Consider the following 21,181-nt stretch of genomic DNA (forward strand, 5'->3'; position numbering starts at 1 on the left):
CGATGTTTTGTATGTCTGTTACAGTTTTATAAAATTATCAAGAGTAGATATCTAGTTCAACTCTAATGAAACTGCTGCCCTCAACAACAAATTTGGTAGGACTGACTCACTACAAGAATAGACATTACAAATGGATAAGAAACTCATTTAGAAATAGCAATCTGACAGACAATTTACCATGAGAAAGACATGCAGAATGAAGATAACTAGAGCTGTTCTAAATGCTGAACACTTACAAATGAAATATGAACTTCCCATTATTTACTGAGAGTGAATGAGTCTGAACACAACTGCCAGGAACAACAAAGACTTGGGGGAGGGGGGATAACATTTCACGAAAGTGCACATGGAAAAGGGAAAGAGGAGGAAAAGGAATGAATGGAGAATGAGAAGGAAACAGTTCTGTAAGGCTGAGAAATTCTCACGTGGTATCAATTAACACACAAATTCCAGAAATAAATTCAAATGTAATTTTCACTAAAGTACTGAGTTCTTAATTGACAGTGTCCTAATGCAAAGACTGAAATGAATTCTTAATGTAGAAATTACAGTTAAGTCTAATGAAGAGAGAACACACAATGAAAAAAAGAAAAAAAACACAATATGATTTTAATTTCTTAGCTCAACAAAATTAGGTTGTATTATATCATATACATGCACGACACCACAAAACTTCACTACTGAAAAGCTTTCCTTAATGACTTCAAAAAGTCAGACATTTCTCTTTATCTTTTGTCTCCACACACAGCTACAAAAGAGATAAAAATTAATCACTAAATCATTCAACATGATTTCTACACAGTTACATCGCAGTTTGTAAAAAGAAATTACAAGAAAGGAAAGGAACTGCACATTTGTCCAAAGAATTGGCAAATTTGTTCAAAGAGCAACTAGAAAATCAACTAGTACAGACTTTTACACAATTATCTGCCACATTCCTCATTCCACAAGATTTGCCGTTCTCTCGGTGTCCCATTCTCGGTAACACAGAAACGCCCATTATCCCACCGCACTGCAAACCCTTCTCCCACGGTGAGTGTGATTCCCATACCAGGGAATCGATGCAAAGCACCACCAGTGCCCGTAATAATGGTAGCATTACCATTTACATCCTGAGTGAGAGTGGCATTTGAAATCACAGAGGGAAACATGTCCCGAGGGGACGCCTCAAGCTGCAGTACGGCAGAACACTGTGGGCTTCCACTCCTGGGACTGCTGCTAGAAGAATAGTGGGCACCTAGGTCTGGCCTTTGTCATTTGCTGTTGGCTTGCAATGCAGCATTGATCTGTGCCCACAGGTCTTTCTTACAAGATTTAGACCTGAAAGAAATAAACATCAGATTATTGTTTATTTTCAGATTTTTACAGTGAAATCAACAATCTGCCAATTTTGGTCAAACTTCATGAAAATACTATCTCTTCCACTGATACTCCAGTTATACATCTCCCAACAACCCTCGGAGTGAGACCGGAGACTGTACTGTGATTCATTACATTGATGGCCAGAAGATATGCAGTGGAATAGATGGATTTTGCAGAGCTGCATGCCCAAAATCAAATTCATGCAGTTCTTTAGACATTTCAATAAAAATTAACATAAAACCTAAATATCAGAAGGAAAAACAAAGGTTGTCAGTACTTGCCTTTGTGACATGAAATTCCAAGCACTGCCAATATGACAAGCGGAAGAGTAATAAAAGCTCAGTAAAAATGAACTCAGAAACAAAATGAATAGTGCAGTCCATTAAGCCAAAACTGGAAAAGGAGAATGAGAATTTCTTTGATTACATTTGTCTCACATATTACCCATCTCTCTCTTTGGTTTTTATCTGTTTTCTTTTTTATGTTGCTTCTTGCACTATTTATCCCATTTTTCAATCAGTATTTACTTCTCACTAAGTCCTTTTATAATCTCTGGATAGACACTGGCAAGAATGTACTTACTAAGGTACTGTTTCTGCTCCCTCCCCCACCTCCCTCTCATGCCTTATTTAAGTACTGGCCAGGCATCCATCTCCTTTTAAATTTACTGTTTCCACAAGTGAACATTCCGTTTGTTAAAGCGTAATATAAGAAATCTTGCAAACATCTGCTAACTCACTGCCAAAATACATATGACTGGAACTAAGTTGTGAAACAAAATTGGAAAGAACATAGTAAAATCTAAAGTTTTGGAACTTTTACAGTTACTTCATGAGCACCTTGTGAAGTATAAGGAAATTTTGAGTCTAAAGATTGCCAGCAAATTATACAAACATAAAAATATTCTGCCATCTTTATAATGACTTTCAAGTACTGAAAAAAAAACAATGAAAATTCTTTTAAAAAAATGAGGTCAATTGGGAAAACTGTACCTAAATAAAATAAACAGTGAATGGATTGTAACTGAAGTTGAAGTAATTTTGAAAAAGTGGATTTTTGTTTTGTTTTAATTGTCAATGAAAATACGGGCCTGAAGCTATTTGCAGGAAAATTCTTCTAGGTGAATCAAGACTTTTCTACTGACTTTTATTGGGTAGTATAGCTTGTTGTGCTGATTACTTCTGCATGTCTGTGTACAAGTACAATGTCTTTATACGGCTGATGTTCTATTATCTTTGCAGCTTCTGCCAAGCACATTGTCTTTTATCCCTTTGCATACATTCGTAGTGTCTTCTGTTTTAAATCCTTTTGTTTTATGCAAGAAATAAAGCTCATTCATTATATGCTGTTATATTGTAATTACAGCCGGCCCAACAGTATATGGGCCCAGAAAAAATGTTAATTTACTGGGGCAATGTTTTTATTTTCTTCCTGTCAATCAAGTCTCCAAATTGTGTTCAATTACATCAAGGGTTTTACCTGGAAAGTGAGAAGGTAAAAGATGAATTGTACGAAGCTTTTCAGTATCCAGCAATTTGATGGAAATGATTTTCAATTGTGGAAGTTATCTTTCACACTGAGAAATTGCTCAACATCCTTGATGGAAGTAAAGTAAGGCCAGTTGAAGGTACAGATGCACAAAATTTGTGAGATAAACTTAATACAAAAGCAATGCTTTTTATTTAACCTGATACAGAATTTGAACAGCTGCAAACTGTCATGTTGTGTGCTATAGCAAATGGTATTTAGCATCGGCTTAAGACAATTCACGAGCAGTGATCTGCAATAAATAAAGTAGCATTGAAATAACAGTTCTTTAATTATAACATGTCACTCTGTAATACTGATGTGCAATATATTAGTAAAGGTGAAGCATTACCACATTCTCTTGCAGATGTTGGTGAACCAGTGGGAGATGCAAACAAGAACACCAAAGTTTTAGGTGGGCTTCCAGCAACATATGGTTTGTTTGTTGCAGCTTGGAATTTGTGTGGTGAAAACAAGCAGACTTTCAAAAATTTAACAGGAAGATTACTGAAAGAAGAATAAGGTTTGCCACAAACTGAAAAAACAGCAACTACATTTGCTGCTGGTAATGGAAATCACAAAAAGCATAAAGGTCAGGGTCAGTATTTACAAAGCAATTTAAGCAGAAATTCTGTGAATAAGAAGAGTATCAAATGCTATTATTGTCATAAAAAGATCATTATAAGGTTGAGTGTAAGGAAAGACAGATGAAATTGTCAAGAGAAGGTCAAGAGCCTAAACATTACGCTCTGAGTGCATAAATTAGGAACATTTTGGCTTACTGATAGTGCTGCATTAAAACACTTGACCTTACACAAGGAATGATTTTTACTGCTTAAATCACTAGGAAAGTTCGAAGTTCCTATTCAGGTATGAGATAACTCAGCTGTCTATGCCGTAGGTATTGGCCAGTTACATTAAATGCACTAGTCAATGGTGTATGGGAACTTTGTACACTGTAGGGTATACTGTATGAACCCTTTTCTTTCCAGTGGGAGCAGTAACCAGTAAACATTTAGAAGTCACATTTAACAATAATAAGATTGAGGTATTTCGTGAGAGGCTAGTGACAAGTGGTGTAAAAGCTGAAAATAAATGTTACAGAATGTTATTTTGTATGAAAAATGTGGAACAAGCAAATTGTTCATCATCTAAATTAGCTCTTTTCTGAATTTGGGACATCCAAATTTCAAAAATTTGATGAAAATGGCTGACTGTGGTTTGATTCTACAAACGGCTCTAAGTAAATTCCTCTGTGAATCACGTCAGTATGGTAAACTTCATGAAGGGATTTAGATCAAGTTTTCAGACTCGTGCCTGTGCTCCAGGAAAATTACTCATGTACTGGGATTTAGTGGATCTACTTCCAGATCACTAAGCTGTTGGTTTTACAAGATTAAACAGAAACCAGACAGTACCATAATGAGTTATGAAGTTAGGTTATGTGCAAAAGGTTGTTCTCAGAAATCTGGACTTAATTAGGGAGGAAACTTTCACTTGTTGTACAGTACGAATCACTCCTTAACCTTTTGCTTTTGGCAGGGGTGTACGATAGAGATATGAAGAAGTTTGATGTGAAAACTTTTTTTCTCAAGGGTGATTTTTACACAGATATATTCATGAAACACAGCCTGAAGGTTTCTTTAGTGAAAATGCAAATTTAGTCTCCAAATTAAACAAAGGCATTTATGGACTGAAGTCGTCTTCTTGATGTTGGAATGGAAAATTTGTTCAGTTTATTAAATGTTCTGATATTAAATGTCCCGATTTCATCAGATTCATTCAGATAATTGTGTGTTTTTTTCTTAAGACTTAAGAACAACCTGTCAAGTCTCTGGAGTAAGCACTTCACAAAAAAAATCCAGGTATTGATGGATCCAGTTAGGCATCAGTTTATCTGATTCTTTATACATGGGGCACATTAATGAGATATCAAAACTGATCATTTAAATAAAATAATTAAATAAAGTAACTTCTGAAAACGTATCACTATTTGGTGATTTTTCTTTGCGTAATGACTGGCAGCAAAGTTGCAAATGAATACTGCATCACTACCAGAAATATTTAACTGCCTACTAGAGTGAAATACATACCAGAAAATGCTGACAATCTTTAAGGACAGGTTCCTTACACAAAACAAGGGAAAAAAGTCTAGTAAACCTGGGCTCTACAATGCATACCTTAAGAGCTAAGAGCACTTGTACATTTTTGCTAGTGAGAAACACATCTCTTCTACCTAACACATGCTTACAGCTCTTAAAGTACGCATTTCAGACCCCATGTTTACTACACTTTATACCACTACTTTGATACGAGTGCCCCTTTGCTCCTGTGCACTTCATTTGCCTAGTCCTCCAATACACATTCTAAAAGTCATTCCTTGTAATCACTGTCATCTTCATGTTGACTAAAAAGTATTTTACATACAAGTCCAAACTGACGAAAACACAAAAATTTCAACCACAGGAATCAGACTAGGTACTCGCTTTCGAAGAACCTTGGTATGGGCCACATAAGTGGGAGCGCTTCTTGGAATACCCAGACTGTCTGATCTAATTACTATTACCAGACATCAATATTATTTGAAGCACAACAACTTAATTATATGAATACATCAATTACTCATTCATGAAATACACCTTCCCCAAGTCTGTGTTCATCCTCTCAGTTGGCATTCAACACCACACCTCTGATCACAGACTGTACAGTAGCTTCCGTTCCACAATAGACACTCTCCCTCTTATTGCCATATGAGTCCATGGAAGACAGAATTGTTCTCAGCCCATTTCTCCTGGGAAAGCTGGTGCATCCCACAACTATCCCTGTGAACTTTTGCATATGCAGATCCCCTGAGTCATGCCTCAAATTAGCCACTGTAACAGTGGTCATATTTCGGTAAATCAGGCCTGGAAAGAAAGAGAGAGAGAGAGAGAGAGAGAGAGAGAGAGAGAGAGAGAGAGAGAGAGAGAGAGAGAGATAGTTTCTTTAGCTTTATAAAAACAAACTTTAGATGTTCTCACAGGCTACATAAAATGCCTATTACACGGTGATATGTTTCAATATAGTTCTTGGGTACAAGTGCCCCTATTCTGAGATCTTCCCTATCTGCTCTGCAAGTACCACGTACTCCTACTCGACGGGAGGCCCTAGCCACACGGGATTTCCAATACCGTAAGAAAAAGCTCATAGAAGGTTAACCTGATAGGAGTGAGCAAGCAGTGCCTTAACTAGTGTGAAGTTTCATCCAGTAAGTGACCACCCCCCCCCCCCCCCCCAACTGACCGTCACATTCTTCATTTCAGAGACAAATTATGGTTAATGATTAATCATGCAAATTACAGAAGCTTTTATTGTGAATGTATCAACAATAATAAAGCCACATTTTGGCTTTTCCATAATAACAACAGTTAGTAACACTTAACTACATTATGTTTACACTAACAAATTCAACAGAAACAAACCTCCTTCACACACAAACCCTGTGTGCCACACAGACTTAAAGCTAGGATACGACACTGCAGTGCCTGCTTTGTCAAGAAGTATGATGCATGTCCTTTTTGATATGCATGCATGTCTGAAGAAACAGACACTGCAGCAGCTACAATAAAAAACATAAAATGTTTTCACAGTTGTGAGTAGGGACAATCATCAGCTGTATAAGGGAATGATGAAAACAAAAAATTACGCTGGACGAAGCCTAGCCCAAAATTCCCACTTACCACAAGCAGCTGCCTTACCTTTACACTATTCAAGCACAACTCATTGCCAGACCCAAACTTCTACATGTCATCAACTATGTGTCTATAACCTAAGTTCATACATCCATAATGTATATTCCCATATTCCCAATACACATAATGGACATAAGAGTGTAGGGTGTAGACACTTGGTTGACAGCATGTGGGAAGTTTGGGTCTGGCCATGAGTCAGGCTCGGATAGTCTAAGTGTAAGGAAACCGCTTGGGATAAGTGGGAAATTTGGGTTTGAACCTATGTCCAGTACAAGTTTTCATTGTCATCATTCCATTATACAGCAGATGGTTATCCATATTCACAATTGTGAACACATTTTATGTATAAAATCAGTATGTCTACAGTAAAATCCTGGAGATTGAAGTATCAAAAGTAGGGCCTCTTTGCATTCTTCCATTAATTAATGCCAGTTCGGAGTCCACAGTGAACTACCTTATGAACCCCCTCTCCCTCTAAAAAAAAAAAAAACCACACACACACACACACACACACACACACACACACACACACACACACGGACAGAGAGAGAGAGAGAGAGAGAGAGAGAGAATTTATATTTACTACTTTATGAAATTTTTTAATGATAACAGATTACAATTTAAAAAGAAGAGGTGTTTCTAAATATAATTCTATGAATAACAATTACCTCTGCTATTCAAAATTTAATCAAGTTCTGCTGCAAAAAGAAGCAGATTATGCAGCCATAAAAATATTCAACCACTACACTAATTAATCACAAACACTGACTAAGAAAAAAGAACAGTTCAAAAACATTAAGTTAGTTTAAACCCAAGTACAGATCTGCAATATAAATTGTCAGCATATTTCCACTCATAAAATGTACTGTTTTCACAAATCAATTGGTAAGTTTTACATATTATTAAGACACTGCGATCAACAACCATGGTAAGACCAAATAACAAAACATACATCCAAAAATTAACATGATACTGTAAAATCCTTTGTGCAATAGAATGGGCAAACATAACCACTCGCCAGACAGAGGCACTGAGCTTCAAATTCACAAATAAACAGTAACTGGGACACGATTAATCAACTTTTGAGTTTTCATTCTCATTCAGAGCTAATTGGCTTGCTGTGCCAAGACAATGTAGCTGTGTTGGTATATATGTGTCCGCTTGTTCTAAAGAACAACAAAAGTTCATAAGCTGAGCTATCATGTTTCAGTTCTAGTTTAAGTACCTATATATCATTATACTATGAATGCTGATGATCTACTTATTTCACGTTTATATATCTGAAAAAGCATGGATACGGTTTAAAACATACCTTCGTATTGACTGCAACCACTCTTTAAACTGAGTATTGCCATCAGGTGTAATCTGGAATGCAGCTCTTGCAGAGCAAACAATATTAACAAAATCTTCATAGTCACTTGCGGTCAGATGATAAAGTTTCTGATGCATGCATTGAATATACCTGTAAAAGAGAGGTATTTATACTCACATTGCTAGCGATTTTCAAGCCTTCAGATACTTACAGATTACTGGCAATGTTCACAACACACTGTGCAAATCTGCTACATTACTTTCTTGCCTGTGAATACGCCCCATGAGTAAAGCTTCTGTAAAGTTTGGAAGGTAGGAGACGAGATACTGCCAGAAATAAAGCTGTGAGGACGGGGCGTGAGTCGTGCTTGGGTAGCTCAGTTGGTAGAGCACTTGCCCGCGAAAGGCAAAGGTCCCGAGTTCGAGTCTCGGTCCGGCACTCAGTTTTAATCTGCCAGGAAGTTTCATATCAGCGCACACTCCGCTGTAGTGTGAAAATTCCATTCTAGAAACATCCCCCAGGCTGTAGCTAAGCCATGTCTCCGCATATCCTTTCTTTCAGGAGTGCTAGTTCTGCAAGGTTCGCAGGAGAGCTTCTGTAAAGTTTGGAAGGTAGGAGAAGAGGTAATGGCAGAAGTAGAGCTGTGAGGACGGGGCGTGAGTCGTGCTTGGGTAGCTCAGTTGGTAGAGCACTTGCCCGCGAAAGGCAAAGCTCCCGAGTTTGAGTCTCGGTCCGGCACACAGTTTTAATCTGCCAGGAAGTTTCATATCAGCGCACACTCCACTGTAGAGTGAAAATTTCATCCTAGAATGTATTTTGGATTTCTTCAACATGATTTGGTTCGAGGCAGTTATACATCCCTACAGAGCCTGCGATGGTCAAGTACATCATACTTATAAAGTTTCTATAAAATGTGATCAGCTGCAATGTATCCCTTTGATACTTTATACTCAAACAGCCAGAACAGATGAGTAAACGATCCAAAAGAAAATAAGTGCATTTTACATTCTAAATTAACTTTTTATGACTTATTCAATTATGTTGACTACCAAAGAAATAAACCGTTCAAATGAAACGCGAATGGGTGCTGTGTATCAAACCGAGCAATCAGCTTATACCTCAACAACTGAGCAGTCATGTTGATACCAACACACAACAATGAAATCGTTCAGAGAAGGGAAGCTACTAGTGATAAGGCACCAGTACTGCTAATTGTCAACAAATAATTTACAGCAAATTTCAACATGTACCAATGTGAACAGCTATGACTGACAGAGGGTTATGGAAGTAGATCACAGGACTGGTAATGAGACAGTAAATATTTCATTCTGAATTCATTAAGATTTTCCAGAAATGGGGGTAAAAATAAGGGCACATTCCTTACACAGCCAACAGATCACTACTAGCTTTTAGAACTTTGGGATTGAAAGCAGTGCAAAAGCTAGGGGGCAAAAAATATGAGACTTTTCAAAAATTACTTACAAAAATCATCCATTATCAAAGGTGCAATTGCAATTTAAACTTACCCACTAGATGACCCCCACCATGGGTGAATGCTGTGAGACGGAAAGAATGGAAATTGACAAAACACAGCAAAACACATTCTCAGCATTTCCAGGAAGACGACATAGACCGATCTTCAGTTTCATTAGTCCATATTAAAGAAAAAGTTGGAATACAAAAGCAGCCCTTTTGTGTCACATACCTTTCTTCTTGATTATTCACAATGTATAACAAAAAGGAAGTTATATTAATATGCAAAATGTACAATTTTACTGGATCAAACATGCATTTAAGACCAGAAAAACTTTTGAAAATGCCTTCCTGATAGTGTGCTATTCGTGAAAGCACTGTAACACTTTCTATTTTAAGCAACTGCCATATGCACATGAAGCAGCAATTGTAAACAGTACTCTGCTCATTTCTGACGCATCTAACGGGGTGATACTGGCTTCAAAGGAACATACAGTGTAAAACTTTAGCACCATCTCCCCTTATCATATCGCCACGGCCATAACTCATCCGAAACGTGTTGCATAGGGTTTAGGTCGGGCCTCTGGGCAGGTCAGTCCATTTTAGGATTGTTATTGTCCACAAACCAGTGCCTCAGTGACAAGGTACATACATACAATTATCGTTTCCAAAATATTCCTTTACTGTACACAGTACATGATGTTGTAAAATACGTTCATATCCTTCCGCATTTAGCCTGTTCTTTAGCACAATAAGAGGAACACACCCTAAGCATAAAAGACACCTCCATACCGCAACACCACCACCTCTATACTTCGGTGTTGATGCTGCACATGATAGCAGGTAACGTTCTCCATGAATTCATCAATTCAAAACCCTTCCATCGGATTGCCACAGTACCTGTATAGCGTGATTCACCACTCCAATTCACTTGTTTCCAATCATTCACTGTTTACACTATTTTGAGCATCGTTTAGCATTGACTACAGAAATGTATGGCCTGTACGGTGTTGCTCGACAATTGCAAATCAATCTTTTTAGCTCCCTATGCACAGCCAATGTGCTAGCTGGACTGCTCATAGCACTTTGGAAATCACATGTGAATTATTCCAAAGATTTCAATCCCTTTTTTTATAACCATCCTCTGCAATGCTTGATTGTTCCTGATGTTATTAGAGGAGAACTGACATGTCTTGGTTTAGCTGTGGCTGTTCCTTTGCATTTTCACTTCACAATCACTTCACCAATAGTTGACTTGGCAGCTTTAGAAGGGTTGAAATGTCCCTGATGGATTTCTTACTCAGGTGACATCCAATGACTAGTCATGTTTGAAGGCTGTGTGTTCACATGACTGACCCAGTCTACTGTTACTGCTCCTGTACAGAAAACACAGCCCTCCACAGTGTGACTGTCTCTCCTGACATTTAGTGCTCGATTTTGCATTGCATAGGGATATCTGGATACGTTTTATCAAATAGTGTGTACACTCCGGTAATTGATATCACCTAATTAACAGAACCAGTCGTATCCACAGCTTTTATGAGGCACCTCAGCTGTCACAAATGTACTTAACAATTGCTATAAAAGGAAAGTCTACACAGATATATTAGGAGTTAACAACTTAACAAGTACTTACATCTGTTGGCACTTCTGGACAAGCGGAGTAAGTGCAGAACGTAAATGCTGCATTATGAGGCTCGGGTTGTTACGAGCAAGATAATGTGCAGCCTCCAAGGCCACATCGTGCAGTACAAATGGACTGACAATACTATTCACGGCACATATACAAAACTGGTGTAAGTATTGTGTTCCTGAAACAGACAGAAATAATACTCAGAATAAAGTCTGTAACAATGAAGCAAGACTTAAGTATACTGGAAAAATTACTGTTTCCACGGAAATCATGAAAAGAGGAGATAGGTAGGATTAGCTAATTCCTTTCTCAGTAATACAAACACAGGAATGCAGAATTCCGTAAGCGTCAACTGTGCTTTTGCTGCCCGCCCACCCCAAGTGAAATGAAATAAAGTATAGCTGAAGACACAGTAAACATGACTGTCCAATTCAATTACATATTTGGGGCAACTAAAGAAATTTTGAGATATGGTAGTCTTTTAAACAGCATCCTTCATGGGCGGTTTCTGGGAGTGGTGGGAAAAAACCATTATCATAATATTTTGTTGATGAATTATTATTTTTGCCCTGTCCTAGGAAACTACACATACAGGAAAATATGTTTTTAGAAAAGCTTTATTCAGAGAAATTATACCAGCAATGAAAATTAGTACAACAACTGAAATTCCTGGCTGAAACAATACTTATTTTATACAACAATTCTGTTATGTTCTACATTAGAACAAAACGGCAGCAAACAGATAACACGTAAATTTTGCTTTGAATTTTTAGTGAGCATTAAAGTAATCAAATAAGAGACTAAAGCTACTTCCGTGACCAGATGGTAAAATCTGTTGTTAATCTTTCCCAACGTGCAATTTTTGTGCAAACAGCATAACTACAATCCTCTTATTTACTGTCCTGCATGTACTGGAGTATTATTTCATGCACCCTCATGAACTATGTCATTGCACATGTACTTTTGTCTCTCTCTCTCTCTCTCTCTCTCTCTCTCTCTCTCTCTCTCTCTCTCTCTCTCTCCCCCCCCCCCCCCCCCCTCCCCTGCTGTCTCTCGAGTAGTATAGAATGAGACTCGTGCACAATAATTTGTAGGTGAAGTAATGAACATTTTTAATTAAATTGTGAAAAATCACTGAGACTTGATATTTGTATCTGTTCTTAACTTACAACTTATTGTGAAAACTAAAAAAATGGAATCTGAAATATGGTACAATGCACGCAATGATTACAATTATTGTAACATGTTTTTTTTTCATATTTTGAACAAGAGATACTGAAACAATTTCAATGGCAAGATGAACTTACCCAGTTTCTTGGCAATACCAAGCAGCCACTTGACATCCTCACCATACGGAGGGTTGCGAGCATACTTTGCTTGCGGTCGGTCATCGTGAACTCGCCGTGCTAGTGTTTCTAGCGCCAGCATACCCACCCGGTATGCTGCCAAAAGGTAGCGCAACTGCACCTGTGAGTACTGTTGTTGCTGAGGCTGTTGTTGAGGCTGTTGCTGCTGCTGCTGTTGTTGCTGCTGTTGCTGTTGTTGTTGTTGTTGCTGCTGTTGCTGCTGCTGTTGCTGTTGTTGCTGCTGCTGCTGTTGCTGTTGTTGCCTGTGAACCTATGGGAGCACCATTTTTTGTTTTACTGAATGACCCTAAGTTCTGTTGTTACAAATGCTATGTTGGAGCCAAACATTTGTTTGAGAGCAATAATTACAAATAAATAAATAAAGGAACATAAAGCTGTCAGTGGCCTACAATTATATGACAGCTAAAAAGATTGTTTTTCTTTCCATTTATGTACTGTATATAATATGAGTAACCATAATTCAGAACATTTTATATCTTTATGCTTTCAATAATGAGTCTGACAAATTCAAGAACTAGATAAAACTTTTACATGATTCCTTAATATGAGTATAATAGTAACATTTGTAGCACCATAAGTGTGTTAATGTTTCAAAAAAGTTATTACTAAATTTTTCCAAGTATACAATTTTAACTCCTTATGCCTTATCAGCAGGTACGATTGCATATAATGAAGGTTATAGTGTCAAATAATGTGTGAAAGAGAAATAACTTGTTGGCAGTCTCAGCAGGTATTATACACATCATATAAAATAACCACCTATACCCTAAAGTTGCATCAGGCAATACAAATAAAGGAAAAAAAAAGAGCACAGCAGCAAACAAAGTGCTATGCTGAATTTGCAGTAAAATGAAGCTTCTGAAGATGGCAACATTATTTAAGAAATAAATTACATAAAAACATACAGATGCACAAAACAGATTTAGTAATAAGGTATACAATATACAGTGTTACTGGCGTTTGAAAACTTTGCCACACAGCAGTCACATGAAGCTTTCAACAAGAAACTACATCCTGGAAAAAATAATTTGTACATAAGTGCGAAAGCACCCATGCAAAGCAGCCTAACACAATACTGTCATTATCATTCACTTACAGATACTAGCAGCATATGTTTTGCTTTTTATTTATTCTATGACGACTTAGAGAGTATCATGGAATCAGCTGAAAACGATGAAGGGTACAGCTGAAGTAGGTACACGGGCTTCTATAAGTTAAGTAAGTTAACACTTGGAAGGACCCATAACCATTTAATATTTCAGGAAATACTAACTTCAAGGTAAGACCCATTTTAAAGCTGCTTTACGAAAAAATTAAGTTTTAATGATATACTTTTATAGTTCTCAGTTCTTCATACGAATTTAGTTGGTTAAATCCAATTTGTAGAAGCCTTGGAACATCCATTTAGAAAGTAATGAACTAATACTGAAAATAAAAACCATAAATAACATGAAAAATAAAAAGCGAGAGAGAGAGAGAGAGAGAGAGAGAGAGAGAGAATATAAAGTTCAGTTCCAGGACAACATTAACTTTGTTTCCGAGTGTGTCCACCATAAATCACATGATTTTTAATGACTTGTGGTCTTTCGTTTTAATTATAGAAGAAGTATTACATCGAACAGACAAGCTTGTGCCTATGAATGTACATAAGATTTGCACAAGAATATGTTGTGACTAGGCATTAACTGAGGAGCTAACATTCAATTTCCAGCATATGTCTATTAACTGTGTAGCAAGTTGTTTCTGTGAACAGCATTATTCACAAGGTAGTCAAAATACATTTGATAAATAATGGTGGGGTTTTGCCCACTGTCTCTGGAGACACTGGCAGTTCCCCTGACGAGGGGATAAGAGTGTACATCTTCCAACACATTGAGAATACCCAGCAAACTGACGTGGTCTGCAAATCCCAGGAGACTTTACTGCACCGACTTACCACTAAAGACTTTCATTTGCATACCTACCCTCGACATTTTCTCTCTTTTCTTGTGCACTGTTACATTTCTCCGCCCAATAAAGCAGAAATCTCTGATTTAACATGAGGGGCATTTCATAAATAATGCACTAGTTGGTATAGCTGTAGACAGTTTGATGCAACAACAATGAAAATTACATCAGACATAATTGGGAGCTTGACAAAGAAGCACACATTTTTGTTTTTGTTTTTTTTTCTGCTGTTTACTGTAACATAAAATTGGCCACAGGTAGAAACAGACCCTGCAAGGTTCTTGGATGAAGACCACAGGTCATACATCTAGACTGAAACTTCAAGCAGTAAAAACATGACTGATATCCATAGTGTGTTAAGTGAAGTTTTAAGTGAGTTTACAATGAACCATATTTAAGTTTCACATTAGGTTAATTGTTTTCGTGGTGATCATATGAGCATAGATGATAATCCATGACCCGGAAGGCAAAAAAAAAAAAAAAAAAATATATATATATATATATATAACAATGTGGGACCCATCCTGCAGAAATTTTCCTCTTCTTCAAATCATTTGTCAGAGTATTGAATAATGATGTTGAGGGAATTCAGATTGCTTCAAAGAATTCCTCACAAGTCGCACTGTGATCTTCAAGAGTATCTGCCACAAGTTTCACTCTTTGTATATCGACAGATATATATATATATATATATATATATATATATATATATATATATATATATATATATATATATATATATATATATATATATCTGTCGATATACAATATACAATAAATATATATATATATATATATATATATATATATATATATATATATATATATCTGTCGATATACAAAGAGTGAAACTTGTGGCAGATACTCTTGAAGATCACAGTGCGACTTGTGAGGAATTCTTTGAAGCAATCTGAATTCCCTCAACATCATTATTCAATACTCTGACAAATGATTTGAAGAAGAGGAAAATTTCTGCAGGATGGGTCCCACATTGTTATACTGCTGAAGAGAAGCAGAAACATCTGGATAATGGAACATTTCTCAAGCAATTCAACCGTGGAGGTCAAAGATTCTTGTGTCAAATTGCCGTTATTAATGAAACATGGATTAGGTACACTGAACGGGAGATGAAATCACGATACAGAAAAATTTTGACACGCTCTATATCAAAGCTCCAGCAAATGATGATTTTTGCTTATGATCACAAAGGAATCATCATGACTGATGTGGAACAAGTGCCACAACAGTGTATGATCTTACTTCATGCAAAACCTGCACAGAAAATGCACAAAATCTGAACTCAGTTGCTCGAGACTACATCACTCATTCTCTGCAACAATGCTCGCCCGCATATTGGCAATGCTGTAGCCCAAAAACTGCGTGAATACAGATGGGAAGTGTTGCCACGGCTTCTTTACAGGCCGGACAAGAGTCCACCAAAACGTATTCCCAAAGTTGAAAAACCCTATGTGTGAATGTTGTGATCTTTCTCTGGGAGACTTTTCTACTACCATTACCCGAGCCATTCGACAGATGAACAGAAGTGGTGTCCTGGATGGAATAAAAGAGTTTTTGAGATATTGGGATTCAGTCACACAGAAGCAGGGAGACTATACTGAAGGACTGTAAAGAGAGATTTTAAAAAATAAACATGTAAGTAAAAAACATTCCTCATAGTACCACAATTCAGCATTACCAGTTGCACTTGTATGCCAATTACAAACAATTACTAAGCAACGTACCATCACCCATACACTGCCTCTAATACTCTCCATTTTATTTTTCACTCACAGTGAAAGCATACAATCTATAAATATGATTAAAACTAATAGATATTTTTAAAAAAATGAAACAATATCATGCCAGAAAAACCTGCTGAGGCTGCTGCGTTGGGGACGGTGCAGGTCGGACGACTTGCTGCACGGGCATCATGGCCGGCTGCTGCTGTGGCAGCTGCATCTGCTGCTGCGGCTGTTGGGGCGCAGCAGCAACCGCCATTGCGGCTGGCGTTGGGGCCCCGGCCAGCAGGACCTGAACGCCATGCGCCTGGGTGGCAGGTGGCTGCGCCGCTTGTTGCTGTTGGTGCTGTGCCTGTTGCTGGTGTTGCGCCTGCTGCTGCTGTTGCTGCTGCGCATGTGGCAGCGGCTGTGGCTGGTGCTGGTGCTGTGGCGCACTCGCTACCATCACCGCTGCTCCGCCATTGGTTACCTTCAGATACAGAAAACTGTAAACATATGCACCGGTCTGTATACACACTGACGAGCCAAAACATTATGACCACTCTCCGCTGTGAGACCAAATGCTGCCAGGTGTCCTCACTGGGACGTGACGTGATAAGGTAACTGTAACAGCAGCCCAGGGATTGATGGTGTATATCATTCTAGTGACGGTACAGGCTGCAAATGGGGAATCCAGTGATGTAAGCCACTTTGACAAAGGGCAGACTGCTGTGGCACAGTACCTGGGAACAAGCACTTAGAAAAGAAAAAGCTAATCAGCTGTTTGTGTGACGCTGTCATGAGACTTTATGTAAGGTGATTGAAGGACAATGAAACCACAAATGGACAACAGGGTGTCAGCTGTTCGACCTCTGTATCCTGTGGTGAGGGCAGAGGTCTGCTTGCTCTGTAAAGCGGGATAGGTGGTGATCTCTGGTAGATACGACAATGGGGTATGGTACCACTGCACTTGTAACTGTTTCGGAGCACACCATTCTGTGTGCACTGTTCAACATGTGGCTCCACAGCAGATAACTGTTGTATGTTCCCAGGCCCCCCTATGTGTTTCCATGTTGATGGTGACGACAACAACAACAACAAACTGAAGCTGAACCATGGATCAATGTGAAATGTATTGCCCTGTCAGACACATTACCTTTGTTGTTATATGAGAAACTTGTTTCCAAATGGTACCAAATCTGAAAAATTGCTAAATGAGATAATAGGTGGCGGCACTACTTAGAACCATTACCTATGTAATAAGAACTTTTATGTATGCCAAAATGTACAATACCCATTATATATTTTCCCTTAAGACTTACTGTTCATGGCAAGGAGTACCAAATCCAATCTTATTTCCTTTCCAAGAAGTACCAAATCCTGGCAGCTAATTGTTGCTCTTCTCGGTAATGACGTCACACACAATGTGACTGATATTTGTTTACACGACATTGTATGTTCTACAGAGGTGTCTGGCACATTATTCATTGTGGGTTTTTAATTAAATTATGGAATCTGATATCTAAGATGAATACTGTGAATCACCATCCGGAACTCCAGAACAACAGTTACCAAACTTAACAAATCATCTTCCAATAGGTATGGAATCCATTTTTATTTATGCAATAACAATTAAACAAACATACTTTGTGTAATGTGTCTCAACATCTATCGGAATATAATAACAAAATGTATTTTGATGGTAATGTGGTTGTAAAAGTTTTTTTTCTCTCTCCTCTTAAACTAGATTTTATGGATTTGGTACCTTTTGGAAATGGGCTTCTCAAATGAGGTCAATGGTCATGCCAGAGTATGTCATGATCTAGGCGAATGACTGCATGAAACATACTCTGTGTCACAGATATTGGCCAGTGGGGGCAGTAATCGAAAGCAATGTGTCAGCTGTGGACTACGTGATCATTATTGCAGACCACCTGTATCTTTTCACGCTTGATTTCTTCCTCAATGGCGACAGAATCTTCCCATAGGATAACTGTCCATGTCAGAAGGCCAATAAAGTGCCACAGTGACTTTAGGAGCATGACAGTGAACTTGTGCTGATGTCCTGTCCACCAAATTTGTCCAGTCTGAACTAGATAGAATACGGCTGGGATGATATAAGATACCAGGTCTGCACCCACCAACTGACTGCTTATAATTTATGGCAATTGCTCCACCTGTTTATAGAGACCTAGTGCCACCTACCTGCAGAAACCTACCCAGTATTTGTCTAAACCCTACTAATCGCATGTGCTGTAATATTCAGTTTCAAAGATGGAGCAACATGCTATAAAGCAAGTGGTCATAATATTTAGGCTCATCATCAAATCTTGGAAAGCATGACATCAGAGGTGATGGAGATGTTCAATTGTTAAAATTCCTTTTATTTAAATTATTAAAATTTAAAAAGGGAACTACCTGCTTCAGCCATGATCAGGTATCTTGTCTAGTCTGGCATTCTAACTGTGCCTGCTACTGAATTACTGCTTTATCTTACAAACTGACATTTGACAAAGATGGTTGAATCCCACAATTTCCTCTTTTATTTTTTATGTGATTCTGCTGAACAACAAGCCACTTAAAAACTAAAAACATCGAAGAGCTGACCTGAAGCAGTTTTACTTCACATCTAACAAAAAATGTAGGACACTATTTGTGGTTTTAATGCGATACCAGAATGAATACAAATAATGAGAGCAGTAAAGACTACCATTTAACCTGTAATTAAAATGTTAAGCAGTCAACATGCACATAAGAATGATTAAAAAGTTCTGATAAGCTTTCAGATCACGATGATGCTGCTACTGCTGCAATCCCAGAACAAAGTAGCCATAGATCTATAAGTGCTTACACATGACATTTTATGTGAGGGGTAAGGGAGGAGATTGTCAATCAGTCCTGACAAACATGTCCAAAAGCTTACTAAATATTTTTCAATCTTGTTTGTGTGCTTTTCAATCACTCAGTGCCTCAGTTTCATTTTGAGTATTTGAAGATTTTAATGTTCGAAAACCCATGGAACTTACTGAAATTATGCAACTAACTGGTGATGTAACCAACTAGCTGCCTAAAAGCATTGCTATTATAACAAATTCAATAGAAGACTGTAGTAACTGTGCAAATCATTTTTAGTCTATATAATTTTTTTTTATTTTCTAATGTTCTATTGTACTATGGAAATGGCAGGAAATGCAAGTTTGTGTGTTGGTCACTGATAACATACTATCCACAATTTTTTCTTCAACTTTTAGCTCCCTATTCCTCAATCAGTAGTAGAAGTCTGATGACACACCACTTTCTTGGTGAATCTGTATCAGCACCTGCCAATCTTTGAGATCAACCTCCTTTCCTTTTCATTTTGTACTATTTTGGGCAGCAATATTTTTAGTTTACTACCACACATTATCTGAACTCGTTCAGTTTACAAGATAATTTCATCCTCAAGTCTTCCTTTTCCATCAGTATTTGCCCCCATGTGTGGCAGAGTCTGCTTATGATTGTCAATCGCTCATCTATGATTTAGCAAAATTTTTATTTCGATGCTGTTGCTGGATGTCCATCGTCTCATGTTTGAGATTTATATCCCCCTCTCCTCACCAGCGTACTTAATAAAAACACTTCAAGTTATACCTTCCCTCTTTTCCTTCCATGCAAGTCAGAAAGAAGCATTTTGAATACTTCACAACTAGCAACAGCTATTATTACACCTGCCACCACATATATGCAGTAAAATCTTTTCTCTGTTTCGTTTTCAAACTACTGACTCTGATTTATCACAACGAGCTTGTGTAAGGAAAAAAAGCATGAAGAAGACACTAAGTAAAATGGGAAGAAACAATCAATCACACACACACACACACACACACACACACACACACACACACACACACACACACACACCATGCAACAAAAATAACTAAAGAAGGTTTGTGTCCAAGAGATGTTAATAAACAATAAGTGTCAGCAGACAAGTAACAAAGCTGAGTACAAGAATGACACATACACTACAGTCATAAAAATAATTTTTAGAATTGTGTGTTCTCATCTATTAATGAATAACAAGAATCCACATAAAAATTATTACATAAAATAACTAGTTACATGCTATCAAAACATGTCATTATTTTTAACCCTAAATGGTCAGTCATGTGGAAAAAACCAGTCATCATTAGTTACTTAATTTATAATGCAAATAGTAAGTCAATTAGCAATAACTGGCAGCAGAAGAGAAACACCTACTCAGGTTACTAAAACAGGAACAACTGCAGCATAGCTAAGTCATAGAAATTATACATCATGAATTTACTCCTAGATTTCAGAATAAAAAACCATAAAAACTTTCGAGAGGCAAGTGAGGTCTAAGAAACGAATGACATGGTAACTTACTTCCTGGCTTAGATATTCTAATTTCGTTTATTCCATATATCCATTTCTACAAAGAAGAAAGTATAGGAAATTTAAAGGAACTATGATGGAGAGGCAACAACAACAACAACAATAATAATAATGACTTTCTCAAATCTATGCCCTCCCCCAATTTCCTTACAACTTTCAATTAAAGGATCATTCTTCAGCTTTCCTGTAACCCTGGAGAATTTCCCAACCGATTTTCCCAGTGGCTGCCTTCCGCAGTGCATCCATTATCTGAATCCAAATTCATAGCAATAATGCATAAATAAAAAAGAATCAAAGCATCTCTTAACCCCAATCAAAAACATTTTTTCTTTAAAATGTTTTTGTATCTTCCACAACACATCTGCAGATGAGGCAGGAAGCTTGTGGTGGTGGTGGTGGTGGTGGTGGTGGTGGTGAACTAATTGTCCCTGAGGCAGCTGGATCGAGTCCTGCTGCTAGAAGGAAATTCTGTAGCAGAATTCTTGCAGCACAGAGTGCTCAGTCAAATTTTGGCCCAATGTCTTGGGTTCATTCCTAAACTGTGTATGTGTTAAAAGTATAAAACACAGCTGTTGGTGATGTGCCTGTCAAATAGGAAGGTGGCTCTTTTATTATCTTCAAGAGAAGAGGGCAGTTCAATGAAATATTTCATTCCCTACTTTACTCTAACTTCCATAATTATTCATAAACAATCATCACTATGCAGTTAAAGTCTC

The 21,181-nt window shown here is 37.7% G+C and overlaps 1 protein-coding gene across 1 annotated transcript in view; it reads right to left on the minus strand.

Moving 5' to 3' along the window:
- Positions 1-225: 225 nt before the first annotated feature.
- Positions 226-21,181, minus strand: part of LOC126417137 (zinc finger SWIM domain-containing protein 8 homolog) — a 516,142-nt gene continuing 495,186 nt past the window's right edge. Inside the window, exons 21-25 of the mRNA XM_050085037.1 lie at positions 16,225-16,560; positions 12,346-12,655; positions 11,042-11,216; positions 7,933-8,082; positions 226-1,320 (exon numbers count right to left, since the gene is read on the minus strand). Coding sequence (XP_049940994.1) covers positions 1,254-1,320; positions 7,933-8,082; positions 11,042-11,216; positions 12,346-12,655; positions 16,225-16,560 — 1,038 coding nt within the window. The 3' untranslated portion in view covers positions 226-1,253. The remainder of the gene's footprint in view (positions 1,321-7,932; positions 8,083-11,041; positions 11,217-12,345; positions 12,656-16,224; positions 16,561-21,181) is intronic.

This window comes from Schistocerca serialis, chromosome 1 (genome assembly GCF_023864345.2).
Source record: "Schistocerca serialis cubense isolate TAMUIC-IGC-003099 chromosome 1, iqSchSeri2.2, whole genome shotgun sequence".
NCBI lineage: Eukaryota > Metazoa > Arthropoda > Insecta > Orthoptera > Acrididae > Schistocerca > Schistocerca serialis.